At 34.7% G+C, this 18,894-nt stretch overlaps 1 protein-coding gene across 1 annotated transcript in view; it reads right to left on the minus strand.

The window, feature by feature from the left end:
- Positions 1-12,310, minus strand: part of LOC136806933 (E3 ubiquitin-protein ligase HERC2-like) — a 52,593-nt gene extending 40,283 nt beyond the window's left edge. The window contains exons 1-12 of the mRNA XM_067063503.1: positions 12,179-12,310; positions 11,478-12,025; positions 10,812-11,075; positions 9,377-9,608; positions 8,807-9,024; positions 6,170-6,341; positions 2,700-2,876; positions 2,407-2,528; positions 2,133-2,278; positions 1,870-1,983; positions 500-629; positions 30-285 (exon numbers count right to left, since the gene is read on the minus strand). Of these exons, the coding sequence (XP_066919604.1) occupies positions 30-285; positions 500-629; positions 1,870-1,983; positions 2,133-2,278; positions 2,407-2,528; positions 2,700-2,876; positions 6,170-6,341; positions 8,807-9,024; positions 9,377-9,608; positions 10,812-11,075; positions 11,478-12,025; positions 12,179-12,259 (2,460 nt within the window). The 5' untranslated portion in view covers positions 12,260-12,310. The remainder of the gene's footprint in view (positions 1-29; positions 286-499; positions 630-1,869; positions 1,984-2,132; positions 2,279-2,406; positions 2,529-2,699; positions 2,877-6,169; positions 6,342-8,806; positions 9,025-9,376; positions 9,609-10,811; positions 11,076-11,477; positions 12,026-12,178) is intronic.
- Positions 12,311-18,894: the final 6,584 nt, after the last annotated feature.

The following is an 18,894-nucleotide window of genomic DNA, read 5'->3' on the forward strand; positions in this document are numbered from 1 at the left end:
GGAATTTGCACCAATTGAAGCATACATACTTGATGAGGACCTGCTACAATTCTGGAGACACCAAGTTCACTAACAGCTTTCAGAAGGACAGGCTCTCTTATGATCATTTCTTCCTCCTCCTTTCCACCAAGCCCACCCCAACAATACACATTTGATGTATTAGTGATGGCTATACAATGATATGCTCCTACACTGATAGAAGCTATGCTCTCTTTATTTAGTTTGACCACAGGTTGCAGTTGGACTTCACTGTCATGTGGAGTTTTACTGAATCTATCACGTCCCCTGAAATTGAAAAGACACAGGTTATGTTTAAATAATTTCATCTAATGTACCATTTTTATGGTTGATAACCCTCCTTTACCTCTCAATAATGGTGGCAAGTAGACAATTGCGTTCAAAATCAAAACTGGAATACACATAAGTAAAGTTATTTCAAAGTTTTTAGGCACTTTTCTGTTTAAAAATTATGAGCCTTCTGAAAAGAGATGATACTTACCACCTGTAGACCTGCCCGTTACTTGCTAATGCTACATAAAAATATTTTGCAACATAGACATTGACAACATTTGGATAATTTGCCGAGATCAGACTCATTGTTGTCCCATTCTTCCAAGACCAAATTTTTCCTGGGAGTGAAAAGAAATTTAAAATCAATGAGACTTTTCGAAGATGGTTTGGTATTAAAAGTTAGACTAGTCAAATCAAATCAAGATTTTCATAAAAAAGTAAAACATCAGATATAAATTCTCTAATTCAATAAGAACAAGCAACATGCTGAATGGACCTACCTAATGATTAACATCAGATGAAAATAAGAAAAAAGTGACAATAATTGTACAAAAATTCAGAATGGAAAAATAAAGCTTGTGTGTTGAATAATGTAAAATGGTAAAAAGGAATGTCCCCAAATACGAAAATCACTTAAACCATTCAGACCCAAAAAACCTTTTAAGCTGTTTTTAGCCCAAATGTTCCCAAAGAAATTTTCCTTAAAAATCTGGCTCAGTCACATTTTGGGCATTGTCATTTTGCATCATTGTGCAAAAAATCAGAAAAAAATTATGAGTCAACATTGAGAAAAGCTATATTTTCTTATTTGGTTAAAGGGAATTTCCCCAAAATACGAAAATCCGTCTTTTAAGGCGAATAAGAATTTTCAGGGAAAAACCACTTCAGCCATTCTTTAGAGAATCTTGCCCTCCATCTTTGCACAAAAAATCAGAAAAAAGTAAAGACAGAATTTTGCACAAAGTCCAAAAAACCCTATTTTTAGGCAGTTTTTGGCCCAAATTTGCCCAAATATATTTTTTTTCGAAAATCGGGCTCCGACACATTTTAGGCATTGCCATTTTGCATCATTGTGCAAAAAATCAGAAAAAATAACGAGTCAACATTGAGAAAAGCTATATTTTCTTATTTGGTTAAAGGGAATTTCCCCCAAAATACGAAAATCCGTTTTTTAAGGCGAATAAGAATTTTCCAGTAAAAAACCACTTCAGCCATTCTTTAGAGAATCTTGCCCTCCATCTTTGTACAAAAAATCAGAAAAAAGTAATGACAGGATTTTGCACAAAGTCCAAAAACCCTATTTTTAGGTAGTTTTTGGCCCAAATTTGCCCAAATAAATTTTTTCTCAAAAATCGGGCTCCGTCACGTTCTGGGCATTGCCATTTTGCATCATTGTGCAAAAAATCAGAAAAAACTAATGAGCCAATCCTGAGAAAAGCTGGTAACAGACGGACGGACGAACGAACGAACGAACGGATGGGTTAATTTATAGAACCTCCACCGGGGCACCCGGAGGTAGGTCCAAAAAGTGAGTGAGTATTTATAAAACAAGACTCGGCTGTAAATATAGTTATCAACCTTCTTCAGTCACAAATATCACTTCTTGTTGATATTGTGAGAACGCCAAGTCAATAATCTTAGTGTTTTCAAATTCACAAAACTGTCTTGGCGTAAATCCGTCTTTGTGTTGTTCTGAAATAATGAAGAATGCAAGAAAGTTGATAAACTGGTGGTAAGTAAGTCCCTGAATGAAAAATCCATAATATTTATTCTATTTCCTACTAAAACAAATCCTTTAAAAAAAAGTTGAAAAAGAAAACTCAAGTCTCCTATTCATTTACCATAGTTTGCACTTCCACTGAAAGTATTTCCCCAAATACAAACTTCATTCTGATCAGTTGTTATTGAATAAAAACCAAAGCCAGCAGCAACTGTGATCACTTTTCCTTTGATTTGCAAGGGCACTGATGTCATATGCTCAAACACACTGAAAGAAAACAAAGAAATTAAATCGTTCAAAATTATTTTTGTTGGTTGACATCAAAAGGTACCCCTTAAGGCAATTTCAAAATCAATGTATACCATTGTAGTAGTCTTGAGAAAATTTTTACGTACCTGTTAACGTCCTTCCATGTGATGATATGACCGGTGTTTGTCAATGCAATGAAGTGACCATCAAACGAACATGTCAATTGCATGATTTTCAAGCCCTTCAATTGTGGGTAAACTTTCAATTCCTAAAGATTAAAAGAGTTCAATGTTATAGAAATATACCTAGGTCATCACATATACATGTTTGATGAGTGAGGTCTTTGATAAAGCTTTTAGATAAAGTGAGATAAATATAATAGTACAACGGGAGAGACTATTTATTTTAAGTATCTCAGGTACATAAAAGACTTGATTACCAGTTTGTCTTTGTCATGTTCACAACAATAAACTGTTCCATTCAATGATAGTATAAACACCAAGGTATCAGTACAGCAAATATTTGCAATTTTGACATTGGGCTTTTCTTCTTTCAAGGAACTAAGCAACTTCAGATTTCCCCAAACCAACTCATCTCCTTGCTTTGTTGTAGCGACCTGAAGAATGTTTGTTATTAAATATTTTGTAATTTTCAAAATTTATCAAATGAAATAAGGCTCTTAAAGGTTTTGTTTTAATTGAAAAGTCTGATGATGCTGATAAAGTAAAAACAAGTGCGAGAAGATTAGAAAAAGGTTTTGGAAAAATGAAAATACATCAATTAACAAGCAATATGCTGAATGGACCTACCTGATGATTAAAGTTAGATAGCAATGCGAAAAGAAAAATGAAAAAAATCAGTCAGAAAATATAGCGTTTAGCGAAAATACACAACACAATAAATTCATCATTGATTGTTGATGGGGGGAGAGGGAAGGGTTGTAGGGAAATAATAAATAGGAAGTTCTGGTCGCAAAAATCAGTTTTATTGACAATTGAATCATGCTTGATAATGAGCATTGTTATGAATAATGTTTTTGTGTGAAAAGCATAGAAATATAAGTAAACTAAACCGGAAAAAATTTTTTCTCAAAAATACAACTCGGCCATGTTTTGAGCATTGCGAATACGCATCTTTCTGCAAAAAATCAGAAAAAAATAAAAATGAAAATTCGAGAAAATATCAAAAAACCGATTTTTCCGACATATTTCCGGCATTTTCGGCCGGAAAATTTTTTTTTTCGAAAATCGGGCTCTGTCACATTTTAGGTATTGTCATATTGCATCAGTGTGCAAAATTTCATAAACAAATATAAAGTACAGCTCGAGAAATTCAAGAAATACTGTCTTTCCGGCGAAAATAGGTTGTTCCGGCGACTTTTAAATTAGTTCCGGCTTCAAAAATCAATTTTATTGAAAATTGAAACATGCTTAATGGTGGGCATTGCTATTAATAATGTTTTTGAATGAAAAAATAACCAATTATATGGAAAAAGTCCAATGAAAATCCAGAAAAACGGCAATTTCCGGCATATTTCCGGCATTTTCGGCCGGAAAATATTTTTCTCAAGAGTCGGACTAGGTCATGTTTTGGGCATTGTTAATACGATTCTTTGAGCAAAAAATCAGAAAAAACTAATGATAAAATCTCGAGAAAATGCCAAAAAAACAGTTTTTCCGGCATATTTCCGGCATTTTCGGCCGGAAATGAATTTTTTTCGAAAATCAGGCTTCGTCATAATTTAGGTATTGACATTTTGCATCAGTGTGCAAAATTTCATGAAAAATATAAAGTACAGCTCAAAAAATTCAAGAAATACCGTTTTTCCGGCGAAAATCGGCTGTTCCGGTGATTTTTAGAAAGTTCCGGCTTCAAAAATCTATTTTATTGAAAATTAAAACATGCTTGATGGTGGGCATTGCTATTAATAATGTTTTTGAATGAAAAAACAACCAATTATAAGGAAAAAGTTCAATGAAAATCCAGAAAAAGGCGATTTCCGGCATATTTCCGGCATTTCCGGCCGGGAAAAATTTTTTCTCAAAAATCGGACTAGGCCATGTTTTGGGCATTGTTAATACGCATCTTTGAGCAAAAAATCAGAAAAAACTAATGATGAAATCTCGAGAAATGCCGAAAAACCAGTTTTTCCGGCATATTTCCGCCATTTTCGGCCGGAAAAAGATGTTTTTCGAAAATCGGGCTCCGTCACAATTTAGGTATTGACATTTTGCATCAGTGTGCAAAATTTCATGAAAAAATATAAAGTACAGCTCAAGAAATTCAAGAAATACGGTTTTTCCGGCGAAAATCGGCTGTTCCGGTGATTTTTAGAAAGTTCCGGCTTCAAAAATCTATTTTATTGAAAATTAAAACATGCTTGATGGTGGGCATTGCTATTAATAATGTTTTTGAATGAAAAAAACAACCAATTATAAGGAAAAAGTTCAATGAAAATCCAGAAAAACGGCGATTTCCGGCATATTTCCGGCATTTTTGGCCAAAAAAAAATTTTTCTCAAAAATCTGACTTGGCCATGTTTTGGGCATTGTTAATACGCATCTTTGTGCAAAAAATCAGAAAAAACTAATGATGAAATCTTGAGAAAATGCCAAAAAACCGGTTTTTCCGGCATATTTCCGGCATTTTCGGCCGGAAATGATTTTTTTTCGAAAATCGGGCTCCGTCACATTTTGGGCATTGCCATTTTGCATCATTGTGCCAAAAATCAGAAAAAACTAATGAGCCAATCCTGAGAAAAGCTGGTAACAGACGGACAGACGAACGAACAGACGGACGGACGGACGGACGGACATCGGTTAATTTATAGGACCTCCGAGGTAGGTCCAAAAAAACATTCCTCAAACAAAGGGACTTTTACTGATACTCTTTCGAATGTTTTTAAGTTTATAATAAATAGAACGTTTTCTATCTTATAATCAAAACATTCGATTGTAAATTTGTTCGAAATCAACTTTGCTATTTTTTTTGTTTACAAAAAAAGCTTACGGTCATATCTGGAAACAACTTTCGATCTTTCACTTGTTTGCAAAATATAGTTGCGTAAAAAAGTTTTAATTTATCTGACTCAGCATGAAGACACTGCCTAAAATAAGTTCCTTTTATATCCGTAGAAAACCTTTAAGTATCTTTGATCATTATAATAAGTGTGATTTGCAAAGGAATTGCAAAAGGGATTCTTTTGTAATGTTTGTATGTTTTTCAAAGAGTCCGAACACCTATGGTGTGCACCTCTCAGAATAGTGGGGGGGTTGGTGTTTTGGGTCGAGAATTTCCAGGTGGGATTTGGATTTGGTGGGAGAAACAAGTTAAGGTGGGGATCGATTTCTTTAGGTGGGATTGTTGGTGTTTTGATAAAAGTTAATGTCAGTTTTTTCTTATTTCCAATTTAATTATATTATTTTCTAAATCTTATATTCTATAAATAATTCTTTTACTATACTAAACTTTTCTCCTTTTTAATATTATACTGTAAGAAATTTAGTTTCGTTCCTCGTATAATTTTTCGTGTGGATAGCATTTTTAGCTGGGATCTGGGAGTCTGGATTGAGGGTGGGAATTTTAGGGTTAAGTGGGACCTGAATTTTTAGGTGGTACCTGGAACCCCCTTGCACACTATGACATATTTGTGGTTTTTAGCTGACTCTTTTGCAAAAGGTTTTGGGATATACAAACTTTTGAGAATAATAATCTAATAGAATATAATCCTTAGAGAATGCTGATAATCATTTAGAAAGAAATATATCAATCATGATTCCTGAGGAGTAACAGCCAAAAACCTGCACCAGAGAAATAAGTCAGTCCTTCTAGCTCAGGCTGAGAATATGGACCAAGAAAATACTTCAATCAGTGACTATACTTTGTTCTTATCCACCAACAAAGGAATACCTTTTTCTCTTCCTCAGTTTTGTATTCTTCAAGAGGTCTTGCAGTCAATGTCAGCGCTTTCAATAACTTTTGAACAAATTTATACATGTCCTTGCCCTCGTTCTCCTCGTCTTTCTCCGGTTCATCTGGACTCGCATCTTCATCTGGACTCTCGTCTTCGTCTGGTAGATTCCTATGTTAAAAATAAATTTGCCTTTTAAAGTCTGGCAACCCTTTTAAAATATGTAGTGGGGTTAGGAAAATAAATACTGAAAAATGAGGTAGGGATTATTTTTCGGGTCCCTGCCCTAAGATTTAAGCCAGGACAGAAAATTGGCAAATTTAAAAAAGATCGAAACATAGCAAAGTGACCCCTAATTTTAAAGCTAATAGTTCACAGATCAAGAATATATCATTTAGGTTATCAGGTAGATTTCTTTCACCAATAAAAATAAAAGTCATTTCAAATTTTGTCTTTTTGGACATTTCAGTATAAAATTCAAATTCTTGTAGATTACAGTTTAGTGATGAAATTTCAAAATTCTTTTGAAGTATATGATTTTTAAGAGGACATTATTTAGATCCTTGAAATACCCTTGCAGCATAATAAGTACTAATAAACTCGTTAACCGCTGAAGTTTTAACAAGACATGCTTTGAAAATGAGCTTTGGTGTGAGAAGAGTAAAGATACCGGGTGTCCCAGAAAAAAGTCCCCCTCTTTGAAGTGAATTTTCTCGAGTTCTATCAATCATTTCGCATTGGAAAGAGAAAGGATAAACTTGAATTTTGAGGGGTCATTTGTCAAATTTGGTCAATTAGATCAAAAGTTATGGTCTAATATGCTAAAATATTACTTTTCAAATAAGTTGTAACAAGGCAAAAAACGAGGGTATTGAATTTATTGTAAGACAAAGACAATAAAAGACGTTTATTCACCAGGAAATATTTATCCAAAGCATATATTTACATGATAAACCATTCCTGTAAAAGCGATTCGAATCATTTGAGGGTTGAAATTAGCTGTAACATTTCTGATTGAAGCTTTCAATTGATCAAGGTTCTGGGACTGCAAAATTTTGGGGCTGCTCCCAGATCTGTTGTTTTATGTAACTCCACAAAAACAAATCACATACAGTGAGGTCAGGCGATCTTGGGGGGCCACTCAATATCTCCTCAATTGTTGACCAATTGTTTTTTGCCTTTTTGACCTTTTTAAAAAGTAATGTTTTAGCATTTAGATCATTACTTTTGATCTAGTTGACAAATGACCCCTCAAAATTTAAGTTTATTCTTTCTTTTTCCGATGCAAAATGATTGATTCTTTAAACAGTTCATAGAGGTCGAGAAAATTCCCTTCAAAAAGGGGGACTTTTTTCTGGGACACCCGGTATCATTTTATCACTTTTGTGGTTTTGAAGCTTTTATTTGTTATAGATGAAGCAGAGAAAATGTCAGAAAAATAGAAATCTAGAAACAGAAGATGAAGATATTGAGGAACTAAATAAGACAATAGCTAATGTTTATGAAAAGCTTATCCAAAGTGGAGCCCCACTCAAAACCCCTTCTTCTTTTCTTCTAAGAAAGACACTCGAAAGAAGCACGTAAATAAAGTAAATAAAGTTTGAAAAACATCATGACAAAAAACTTTGGACACAAGTTAATCATGATGAATTTATAACTAACTGTCTATCTTATATCCTGCAGGCAATGGCAAGATTAAAAGGTAAGACAAATTATGGGGTGTTAAAAATGAGAGAGAGTGACTGGCAGTTTTATGAAAGCATGAAGTCTGTACTCCAGATTAGTTATTGCAGCAAAACAGACTCCAAAATGGATGAAAACAGAAATAAATTAAATGATTAAAATCAAAACCATTAATGAATGCATTTGAACTTTAGGCTAGCATTGATAGTGATAGTGATTACTTACCTGAAGCTGAAACCTACGAAAAGTATAGTATGAACAAGAGTAGTTGATGACCCACATGATTATTTACCATTTAACTATCGACATGTAAGACATGGTTCTCGGTCAGTAGTGATGAATATTTATGAACATTAAACTGAATAAAGTCGAAATAACCAAGCAGAGGGTGCAATATGTTTGTGTGCAAATATTCTGTTATGGTTGGTCAAAGTTTGGAACACCCCTTTCTCACAGACCTGGTAGGATTTTTTCCGTCAGTGGGGGTCAAATATCAGACTGAAACTTCAGTTGGGAAAATTGCATACTATTTTGCAGAAAGGGTGTTTTGGAGAGTGGATGGTTTATGAGCACATTGAGCCTTTAGATAACAATACTTTGCCTGCTGAACTGAAGCATATCTAGAAGAATTAATATTGGCAGGTATAGCTGAAGATATAATGCGACCTGGAACAAAGACAGTTGTCACTTACTCCAATGATGGTTCATCCTATTTTTCGAAAAATATGACATTTTTTATATTATAACTATTCATTTTTTCATGTACCATCAAGAATATTTCAGAAATTCTTATATATTCTGTTTCACTACTTAATAAGCTTTAAAATAAGGAATCACTTGACTATATTTGGAAGTAATCGGAAATTTTCGATTTCAGGGAGTAGGCAACTCAATTTTTTCACTTACCCTTTAAACAAAGGGTGTTTCTTGTAATATTATATCCTACTACATACTTTGAGAGAGTTTCCAGCATACTTTGTATCCTAACATAAGACCTTAGTTCATCTGGACTCATTTTGTCTTTGTCTGGTTGATCTGGACTTTTTTCTTTGTCTGGTTGATCTGGACTCTTGTCTTTGTCTGGTTGATCTGGATCCTCTTCTTTGTCAAGTGATTCATAAAGTGATAGAGTATCAGATAAAATACCACTTATCGGACAGTTTGAGAAATACTGAAAAAGAAATTAAATTTTAAGCCAATGGATCAATTTGCAAATTTAAAAAAGTAAAACAGAAAGACAAATCAATAAGTTCCGCTGCAACCCAGTGTAAGCCAGTGTTCTCACTAATACCAATTATACTATGAAAATAAATTTGCAGCATCAGCAAGTTTGTAAACACAGGTTAATTTCTAAGTTTGGACCAAAAGTGATTTTTCCGCGTAGAAAAGTTAGCATTATTTATCTTGGTGTAATATAATTGGAGTGAGACCCATAAGGGATAAAACATTTTGTCGTCCTTTATTCTGAGTGGAGATAAGGATTTCAAGGCGGATTATTGAAATGAGCAGAAATAAGTGTTCACCTTTGATACAATTGCATATTCAAACTGCATTTGAAAGGACTGTTCAATCAATTTCTTCAGAAATTTTTCCAGTTGATACGAATATAGAAGACATCCCTCTTCTTTTCGAAACATGTATAAATTTGCCACCTTTAACAGGCTTGTTAAAGATGTTGTCTGAAAGGCTATCTCTAACAACAACTCGATGAAGGTTTGATTATACCTCAAGGAAAGGTTTAGGCTATAGATAGGTCTAAAAGGAAAGAAATAGATCAAATAATCTTTAAATGTTTTACCTTAAGTGGATAAATGTTCGCGAGTACTAATTTTCGCGAGACGAGAATTTAAAGATTTCGCTGGATTAAATTTCGCGAATCAAGGGTCTTTAAGATTTTCGTGTGGATTAAATTTCGCGAAAATGCCCTTCTTTATTTAATTTCGCGACTATATAAATTGTAACTAGAAAAGAGATGTGTGTTTTTAATCGAACAAAGTCACTCAAAAGCTTTCAAAAAACTTCAAAGAATGTACTTTTAGGAGGTTACTAGAGTTTACAGTTGAAATGGAGAGTTGGACTCATAATATGTTTTGATTGTAACATGTTATCTAGATTTCGCAAACTTCTATTTTCGCGATTGTAAAATTCCAAATAATTTCGCGTGGACCAATTTTCGTGAATCAAAGGCCTTCAAAATTTTCACGTGGACTAAATTTCGCAAAAATGGCCAAAATTCGCGAAAACCGTGAAAATCAATCCACGCGAACATTTATCCACTTAAGGTACATAATGTAATTTACCATTCACAGTTTATTTATAATTTAAGGCAGACCACTAGTGATAAAAATTCCGAACAAGAAAATGGTCTATATTTATGTATAGTAGTGTTTTCCCTAGTGTGCTTATGCTTTTGTATCAATATAGATTAATTCAGGGTGTACAGCCGCAGAGCACTAACCCATAGGGTGTTAACCCCCATTTTCAGAAAAATTCTTACCACCACCCCCTTTTTAGTACTGGGCAATGACTTAAAATGGAAGAGCTCAAAATTTGGAAAGTTTTTCGCGACAATTTAATTTTTAAAAATTGAAAAATATGAAAATCAAAAAATATATATACTTCTGTTAAATTAAATCTGATTTTTTTCTAGAATTTTTTTTTGGAAAATTGGCAAAATTTCCATTCTGATTCGCCAAAATTGATAAATATTTACCCGTTCTACCCACCAAATACCAAAACTCAGTACCAGGTACTAGCTTGAAATGAGTAATTTACCCACTCCGATCCCAAATGAAATACGATGTACTAAATTTTTTGAGATTAACCATCCGGCTACTAGTCAGTACCGTGCGGCTGTATCTCAAAAAAAACAAAAAAATAAATCCTTCATAAAATCAAAGATTAGAAAAAGGCAAGACAGAAGAAAGATTTTATACATCTTTTCAAAAAATAACTGACCTTGAAATGATGTTATAGAGGTAATCTGCTGAGTGTTTAAGGAAACCTAGCAAAAGTTTTGAGGACTTTTTTTCATCTCCATCATATATCAAAGGTTTAGCGATGGACTGAAGCATGTTGAGAGTTTCATTCAATATTTCCGTACAAAATATATCTTCCTCAAAAATGCCACATTTTGAATCAATATACTTGAAAGCAGTTTTGAACACCAATATCAAACTGGAATGAGCAAACTCCTCTTCAGTATTGATTTCCTTTGGCAAACTAAAACAAAGACAATTTTGTTAAATCTTAGGTTTTAGTTTCTCCCATTTATTTCCATTTCCATTTCATATTAGACAAATGCTTCATATTGGGCCAGATACTTCCTTTTTTTTGATTGCGTTCAAATTTGTATCCCTTTCATGGTGATGTGAATATCAAACCTAGACAATCTACCTTAAGGGGACTAAAAATAACCAACTTTGTTCTATTGAAAGGACAAACAGCTAACTTAAGGGAACTAATTTTTGCAGAACTAATTTTCAAGTACCAAAATAGTACCTTTGCACTGTGAAAATAAGTTCCTTGAAAATTAGTTCCCTTATTAAGGTAAACGAGATAGAGTATCAAGGAACAAGGAATTTCTAGAAAGTTGATTACAAGTAAAAAAGCACTTTAGCTTACTTTGTAACTATGAGTGGCTTGTTTTGGCTCTTTTCTTCTGTTGGAGCCTTCTTAGCATCTTTCATTGTAGAAGGTAAGAAACAAGTTCTTGAGTAAACTGATAAAAATCGTGCATAAACGAACATTTTAGGCTTCAGGTTTTGCATAAACTTTATTGACTCAGTGGATTTTTTGAACAGTAAAAGCTGCTGTTGAGCAACTAATTTGGTAAAATTCTTTAATTCTTTTTGTGTAGGTAATTTCCCCCATGCCCATGCTTCAACATATTCTTTCAACAAAAATACTTCAGAGGTGTGAAGATCTTTATTTTCTTTCAGTGTTTCCTCAATCTCTTGACATGATTTACAATTGCAGCCATGCGAGGGTCCACATATAGTGTTACAACAGCTACAATTCAATGTTGATTGCCCGCAATAATAGTGACCATTACTGCTCTTATGTGAAGCAAAACCATCTCTATTCAAAAAGCTGTCTGGACGAATGTAAATCTCTTTCTCAGAGAGCAACTCATTGTACCATTTGAAAAGAACATCTTTATTCAGAACATCCTAAAATTAAAGGTAGCAAGAAAATTTTTATAAACTAATTCATTCAAGACAGGTCAAGTTTCTCACTTGTTAAATGAATAAAGGAATTCTTTGAATAAAAAAGGGTCTGGTATTCTATAAAAGATTTTCAAAGAAAATGAATTGAATAATTACCTTTGGGTCTCGATCAAGCCATTTTTTATTAAGCTTTTCCACTGGCTTCAGTAAGGGAGCTATCCCTAAGGATGATGTCATTGTCCTCTTTTCTATGAATCTTTTACATTTTTTTCAACTTTTATGAATCCTATCAATATTAAAACAAAATTAATTGAAAATGAAAATAAATCAGCTTTTATAAATTACAATCGGAAGAATTGATTTGATGATGACAGGTCAGTGAAACAAAGAACAAGCAAATTGAGACAAATCTTTATTGGAAGCACTCAGAAAATTTTAAACATTGCACGCAAACAATACATCTTCTTCATGATATCAAAATTAGTATCTGAAATTGAAACCTATACAAGGGGGGTCTGTATAGGTGTGGCATGTATCCTGGGATGGATGAGTGTTTTGAAAAAAGATTTGCTGTTAAATAATTGTGTCTTCACCGGGTCTGAACATGAAATCTCAAAAACTCACTAAGCATAGGCATGTGAGATATCCTGCAAAATTCACGAGGGAGTGCACATGTTTATGACATATTCATTATCTTTTGATAAAACAAAGACAATAATTACAGTGTCATAAAAATCACTCTCATCCATAAATTTTGCTCGTTATGCCTATGCTAAGTGAGAATTTTTGGTAGGCAAAATATTGACTTGAAGTATATAATATTTCAAGAATTTTTTAAAACATTTTTTTACGACTGATCATGGCTCGCACCCCCCCCCCCGAGCGGGGGGAGCTACACCTCAAATTTGCCATATAAGAGGTGGGAGCTGTTTGTTTTTCCTGACAGGTGGGGGGAGCTCTATCTTGGGGGGGACCTGCATAATTTTATGTAACTCTGGGGGCTAAATAACACTTCCTAAATATTTTTCTTTACTGTTTTTAATTTCTCTAAAAAACCTTTATCACACCTTCACACTTTATGCGAAGTGTGATCTGATCCTTAGAAGTGCACACATATGTAAATAGAGCTTTGGAAATCCTTGCAGGGTTCCCAGCGGTCAGGGAAAACCTGGAAAACCTGGAAAAAGGACTGCTTTTAGAAAAAGTCAGGCAAAACCTGGAAAAGTCAGGGAATTTTTTTCCAGAATGCCTTGAATTTGATGATTTTTAGCCAATCTAGGAATCTCCTCTTTTCAAAATTTTTCTTGTCGGACCCAACCATGGTGGGTCCTCCAAATAATCATGATAATTGTCAGGGGAAAAGGGTGGATTTTTAACCAAAATTCAGGGAAAATTAATCTTGGAAACTGCCTCTTGGCTGGTTTGTGTAATTTACGATGCGCGATCCAACGATTCACGATGCGCGATGCACGATCCATGCATATATTATGTTAATTATTCTAATTATGCTTTTTCAGGTTTCAGTAATCACATATTTTAATTCCTTCTTTTGTATTCCTTGAAAATCAATGTAAAGTATGCGTGCATTTTAACCTCAACAATCAAATCAAATTAAAACATAAACTTTTTTGCCCATGCTTTGAAATGAATATCTTGTAACCTTTTTGCTTTCTTTCTTTAAAAAAAACGTTTCTCCGATTAAACCAACCAAATGCATTTGATTGAGACAGGGTTATAAACAAAAATTCACAATGTTGTGGTAAAGTAGGGAAGACGTTTTTTAATGAAGAGCGCGTGTATAAACTCACCTTTTTTGAGAAAGATCAAATGAATTAACTTGATCATCAAACAAAGAAAAAGATCAAATAAATTAAAAAAGCACCAGTTGCAATTCAGTTGGTGAAAGGCTTATATAACATGCCAAAAGAAAAGTAATGTAGCCAATGATTCCTTATTTACCTTATTCACTGTTCTTAAAAAAATAATAAACGTACAAAAATGAGCTTGTGTTTTAATAAATTTTTCGCGCCAAAACTTTTCTATGACGTCAAGGCTTTTTCTTTCATTTTAAAAACAAACTCTCGCCATCAATTTTTGGTTTTTCTACACAGAAGATATAAGTTAATTTAATCATTCTGATTATGATAAATTATTTCCCCTTCTTTATTTAATTTTTTTTCGTTATTGTTATATGATGTTCTTAGCTAGCATTATGAAAACTTATTCGTGCATAATTAGAATAATTAACATAAATCAACATAAATTGTGCATGAATAGTGCATCGTGCATCGTGAATCGTTGGATCGCGCATCGTAAATTACACAAACCGCCTCTTGGCACTATTTCAGAGGGCAATTTTAAGAACTCAAGGGTGCATAAGTTGTATAATGTTAAGTTACTACTAGTTTACTTTACTGTTTATTTACTTGTGTTTTCATTGACTAAATGGTAAAAATTCACATTGAAAAAAAATTATTCATCAAAAATTTTTCCCCTATTATACTGGGACCTAAAATTTTATCAGGCTGGGGGGACCTTGTTCTTAGGGGGGACCTAAATTTAGCGGGGGGGACCTAGAACCCCAGTCGGAGCCATGCTGATGACCAGGGTAAGACAACAAATAAGATTAGGTCATTCTATGCAATTTTTTTTGCCGGGTTCTCTATCGAGCGGATCTGACCGGGTCACTGATATAAGGGTGTAATAAAAGAATTTTCCTATTCCTTTCCTATTTCCTAAACCTTTTTTAAATTGTGTTGTATGTCGTGCAATATGACGATGCCTTGTAACTTCTCAATATAGCTGTATCGTTTCTCAAAGTGTTGATTTTGAATATCTTGAAAGAAAAGCAATACATTCAAATTATTTCAATCTTCAACCGATAAAATCACATTTTAATACCGATTAAAAATGGAACAGTTGACCCACAACAGCGTTTCAAATCAAAACCTTTCTAACATTTTTGAATGTCCATCATGTGGCGTTAGAAGACCTTTACAGTCCAGCGAAATTCTGGATTCATTGACTTAAATCAGATACCTTACGTCTCACCACCTTGGGTGGATTGAATTTCGCAAAACTTAGTTCATCAGACCCCTTGGAAAATGATAGAAATTTGCTGTAAAAGAGTAACTTTTTGATTCAATTGAAACTTTTTTATCTAATGAATCGCAGTTTAGGAACATTTGCTGAGTTCCTGTATGTGGCCGCAATAAAAAAATCATATAGTCATCTGGGGGTAATTACGGGACGATTTTGACATTTTGCATTACTCTAAAAGTATTAATCCTAGAGATCCGATTTTTTGATATTTCATTTATCAAAGTATAAACTTTACACAAGATTTATTACTTTTCCTTGAAATTTAGTAGATGTTCCTAAAAATTATTCTAAAGGTGTCCCATAAATACCCTGCATTTTGGGGTAATTACGGGACACCCTCTGGGTAATTATGGGACAGGTATAAAATGTTATTGAAAAATCCAGATATCTTTCCAAAAGGCTATGATATTTGAGGTTTTGCATCCACTTGATGACTTCAAATCCAAGTGCTATCATCTAAAGGACTTTTAACAAAATTAGTGACAGTGTCCCATTTTTACCCCAGCCTTTTTCCTATTTGGGAACGGGACACTTCAATCAATAATATTTCTATAGAGCAATCTAGACCAACTGAAGTAAAGGCGCTGTGGTATAGTGGTCATTGACCTTGGTTACTGCACAGGCGACTGAGGTTCGATTCCCACTCGCAGCGGTTCACTTGGCAAGTGAATGAACCTTCGCCCGGGTCAACCCATGTCATGTGAGGGGAATTGGGTAGTCAGTCCAAGGTGCTGACGGGACGCTCATTGAAAGCGTCTATAGTTGCGAAAATAGGCCTCAAAGCCTCCTGCAACTCAACCAAATAGAAATAGAAAGTATATTTAGATGCAAACCTTTGCAGGTTTTGAAAAACTTAGAGTGTAGTTATGATTTCATTAAACTAGAAAATCAAGTTTGTAGTTTTCTTATAAAAAATAAACACGTTTCAAACTCAAACTTTAGTGTCCCATAATTACCCCAAGATTAAGATTTGACTACAGGGTAAATATGGGACACACTTTTTAGAGATAAGGTATACCTTGTCAGTATAGACCTAACTCTTCATATAAAAATTACGGGAAACGCATATTTGGACTTTGTACCCTTATGCTGCACTCAAGCACTTAAGCCAAAGCCCCGCAAAGGCGGGACAAAAATCAGATTTTTGAAGTTTGCAAAAAAACGCCACATAGAAGATCTTTCAAATTCAATATGTGAATAGAGCAGTAAAAAATACAACTTTTCTATTTTTCCTTATTTTTGCAAAAGTTCTAGGAATGAAAATAAAGGGATAATGATAATTGAATACTATCCATTGATGATTCGCGGTACTATCGTAAAGCTAGAATCGCTTCGCGTACTCTTCGCTTGAGAAAATGATTGACAGATTGAAGTTTTTCATCCCCGCGGTGCGCGCCGCGCGGGAGCTCGGGCGCTCTACGAGAGTTCTCGGCTCAATCCTCGGACCGCGCTAAAATGGTAGACTGAGCTGTGGATAGATCATTTCGATGGAAGTTGTTGGAATGTTTACAAGGCTCTTGACAGAAAATCGTTTGTTTTGTTGTCAATGATGACAGTGCGGTTATTAATTTTGTTAGATCTGACAAATTGATGTTTGTAAGTGCACTTTATAGTTTTGATTCCCATTGAAGAATCATATTCTGGTTTTCATGTTATTAGATGCTGGTTTAGAGCTTTAGGTCTACACTGCTTGTTTGATAATGTGACTATTATGATTTCAAACCATATTAGTATCTTGATGTCAGAATTCAGTCAAAATATAATCAAAGTGATTGCAGTTCTTGAAAAGTTCCTTCTAAAACTACGAAAATTGATTTTTATGGTGACATGTGAAACTTTTGTTGAATCATTAAAAGTATATGTTAGAATAATCTAACTAGACATTTTTCTAGCAGCTAGAATGACTATCTCCAAAATCCTCTCCATCTGAATCCAAATTTATAATAATAGCACCATTTGTCCCGTATTTACCCCTTAATTTTAACTGTCCCGTAATTACCCCAGATGACTATACAATAGACCTTTTTTCACAAAGAGGCAACCCTGTTGAGAATAATTATGTAGTCCGTTGTAGTCGAGCCATACAAACAATGATACAGCAATGCATAATTACTGTTTCATGCATATTGTAATAATTATGCATGGGTGTATCATTGTTTTTCTGCTGGACTACATAATTATTCAACAGGGTGGCCTCTTTGAAAAAAGGTCTATTGATCGTCTTTTCCAACAAAGCTGTTACCTAGGCACAAGATAATTTTTCCTGTTTTTACCTCTAGACAGCTATAGACCATTATGGTGTTGCCTTTTCCCAAACGAGAGCCAGCTCTGAACAATCGACAGAAGTAGCTTCCACAAATTTATTTTGTGAGAGCCTCCTAGCTAGCTGTTCTGAGTTTCAAAACTCTTCAACTTATTCAAGAGTATTTCACCTGTGAAAATCATGAAAAATATAGAACATACCGGTATATAAAACATAAAAATATAGTACTAAAAGATCAATGATAAATCTCTCCTACCAACCTATGGTACCTGGTAACTCTACTGTATGACTGATTATATAACAAAAAATCTAGATACCAGATCTAAAGATATGAAAGAAGCAGCTGGGCTGGGAAGAGCCAGCCAGCCAGCTTGCATGTTGTATGCAATATTGAAGATAGTTAGATGACTGTAGCGCTGCTAGCTGCAAAAAATCTTACCATTAAAAACAACCAAGATGAACCAGCAAGTACAAAACGTATTATTTTTATACATTATGCATGTTGCTTATACTGTATCTTCTGTATCAGCGACCGTACCGTAGCATAAATGCAGAGCATCCAGTTACGGTGCGCAAGGGGGGGGGGGGGGGGTACTAGGGTTGCGAGCTTACGGGGGGGGGGTACCGCCTGACTTTCGCCGGGTCATACGTAAGATTCTCAAAATGGTACTTGATGCCTCTCTACTTAATGTTCAGAGACGGATCAAGGGTAGTGGAGAAATCCAGGGAAAAGAGTGGCGCTCTCCCCTACCTTCGGGTAGACAGCTATACGAAACGGGAGCCCGGGGGGGGGGGGGGGTACTGGGTTTGCGGACTGACGGTATGTGCGGGCCAAAAATTGGCTTTTAAAATTGCACCCTTACAGTGCAGCAAAAATCAGTGAAAATCATACCCTTAGAGTGCATTTTCCCCCAAATTTTCGATCCCTTTCGTGCAAAAAATGGTCAAAATTCTAGCATTTTTGGTCAAAATATCTAGATTTTTCAAGAATTTTCTGAAATTTCTACCCTTACAGTGCATCTCTAGTTTTTCCGACCCTTACAGTGCATTTGAGGTGCCTTGAAAAAGACACCCTTAGTGCCCGCACATTCCCGTCGGTCCTTTTGCCCAGCTGCCCCCCCCCCCCCCCGGGAACGGGAGCCTTCGGGTCGCCCTCAGCTGCAGTCGCAAACTTACTTACTTATACTGTATCTTACGCCGATATTATTATTAATTACTCTTATATCTTATTCGTTCATAATATCGAATCAAAACACATGATACAAATTATATTATGCATTTTGTACTTGGAAAAAGATAAACCGGCTTTATCCCGATTTATCTATCCTAGTGGCTGGTGGCCCCAGCAGGTCAGCAGGGGCGGGGTCCATTTGCTCGGATCTCGATAGGATATAGAAATACGAGATATTCCATTTTTGTGCATTTGTCCATTTCCGAAGTTCGGGCGGGATTTTTCCTTTATTTTCCTTGCAACATTTCTATTCATTTCGAAATTGAACTCGAAAAA

The sequence above is a fragment of the Clytia hemisphaerica genome, unplaced genomic scaffold (assembly GCF_902728285.1).
Source record: "Clytia hemisphaerica strain Z4C2 unplaced genomic scaffold, Clytia hemisphaerica genome assembly, whole genome shotgun sequence".
Classification (NCBI taxonomy): Eukaryota; Metazoa; Cnidaria; class Hydrozoa; order Leptothecata; family Clytiidae; genus Clytia; species Clytia hemisphaerica.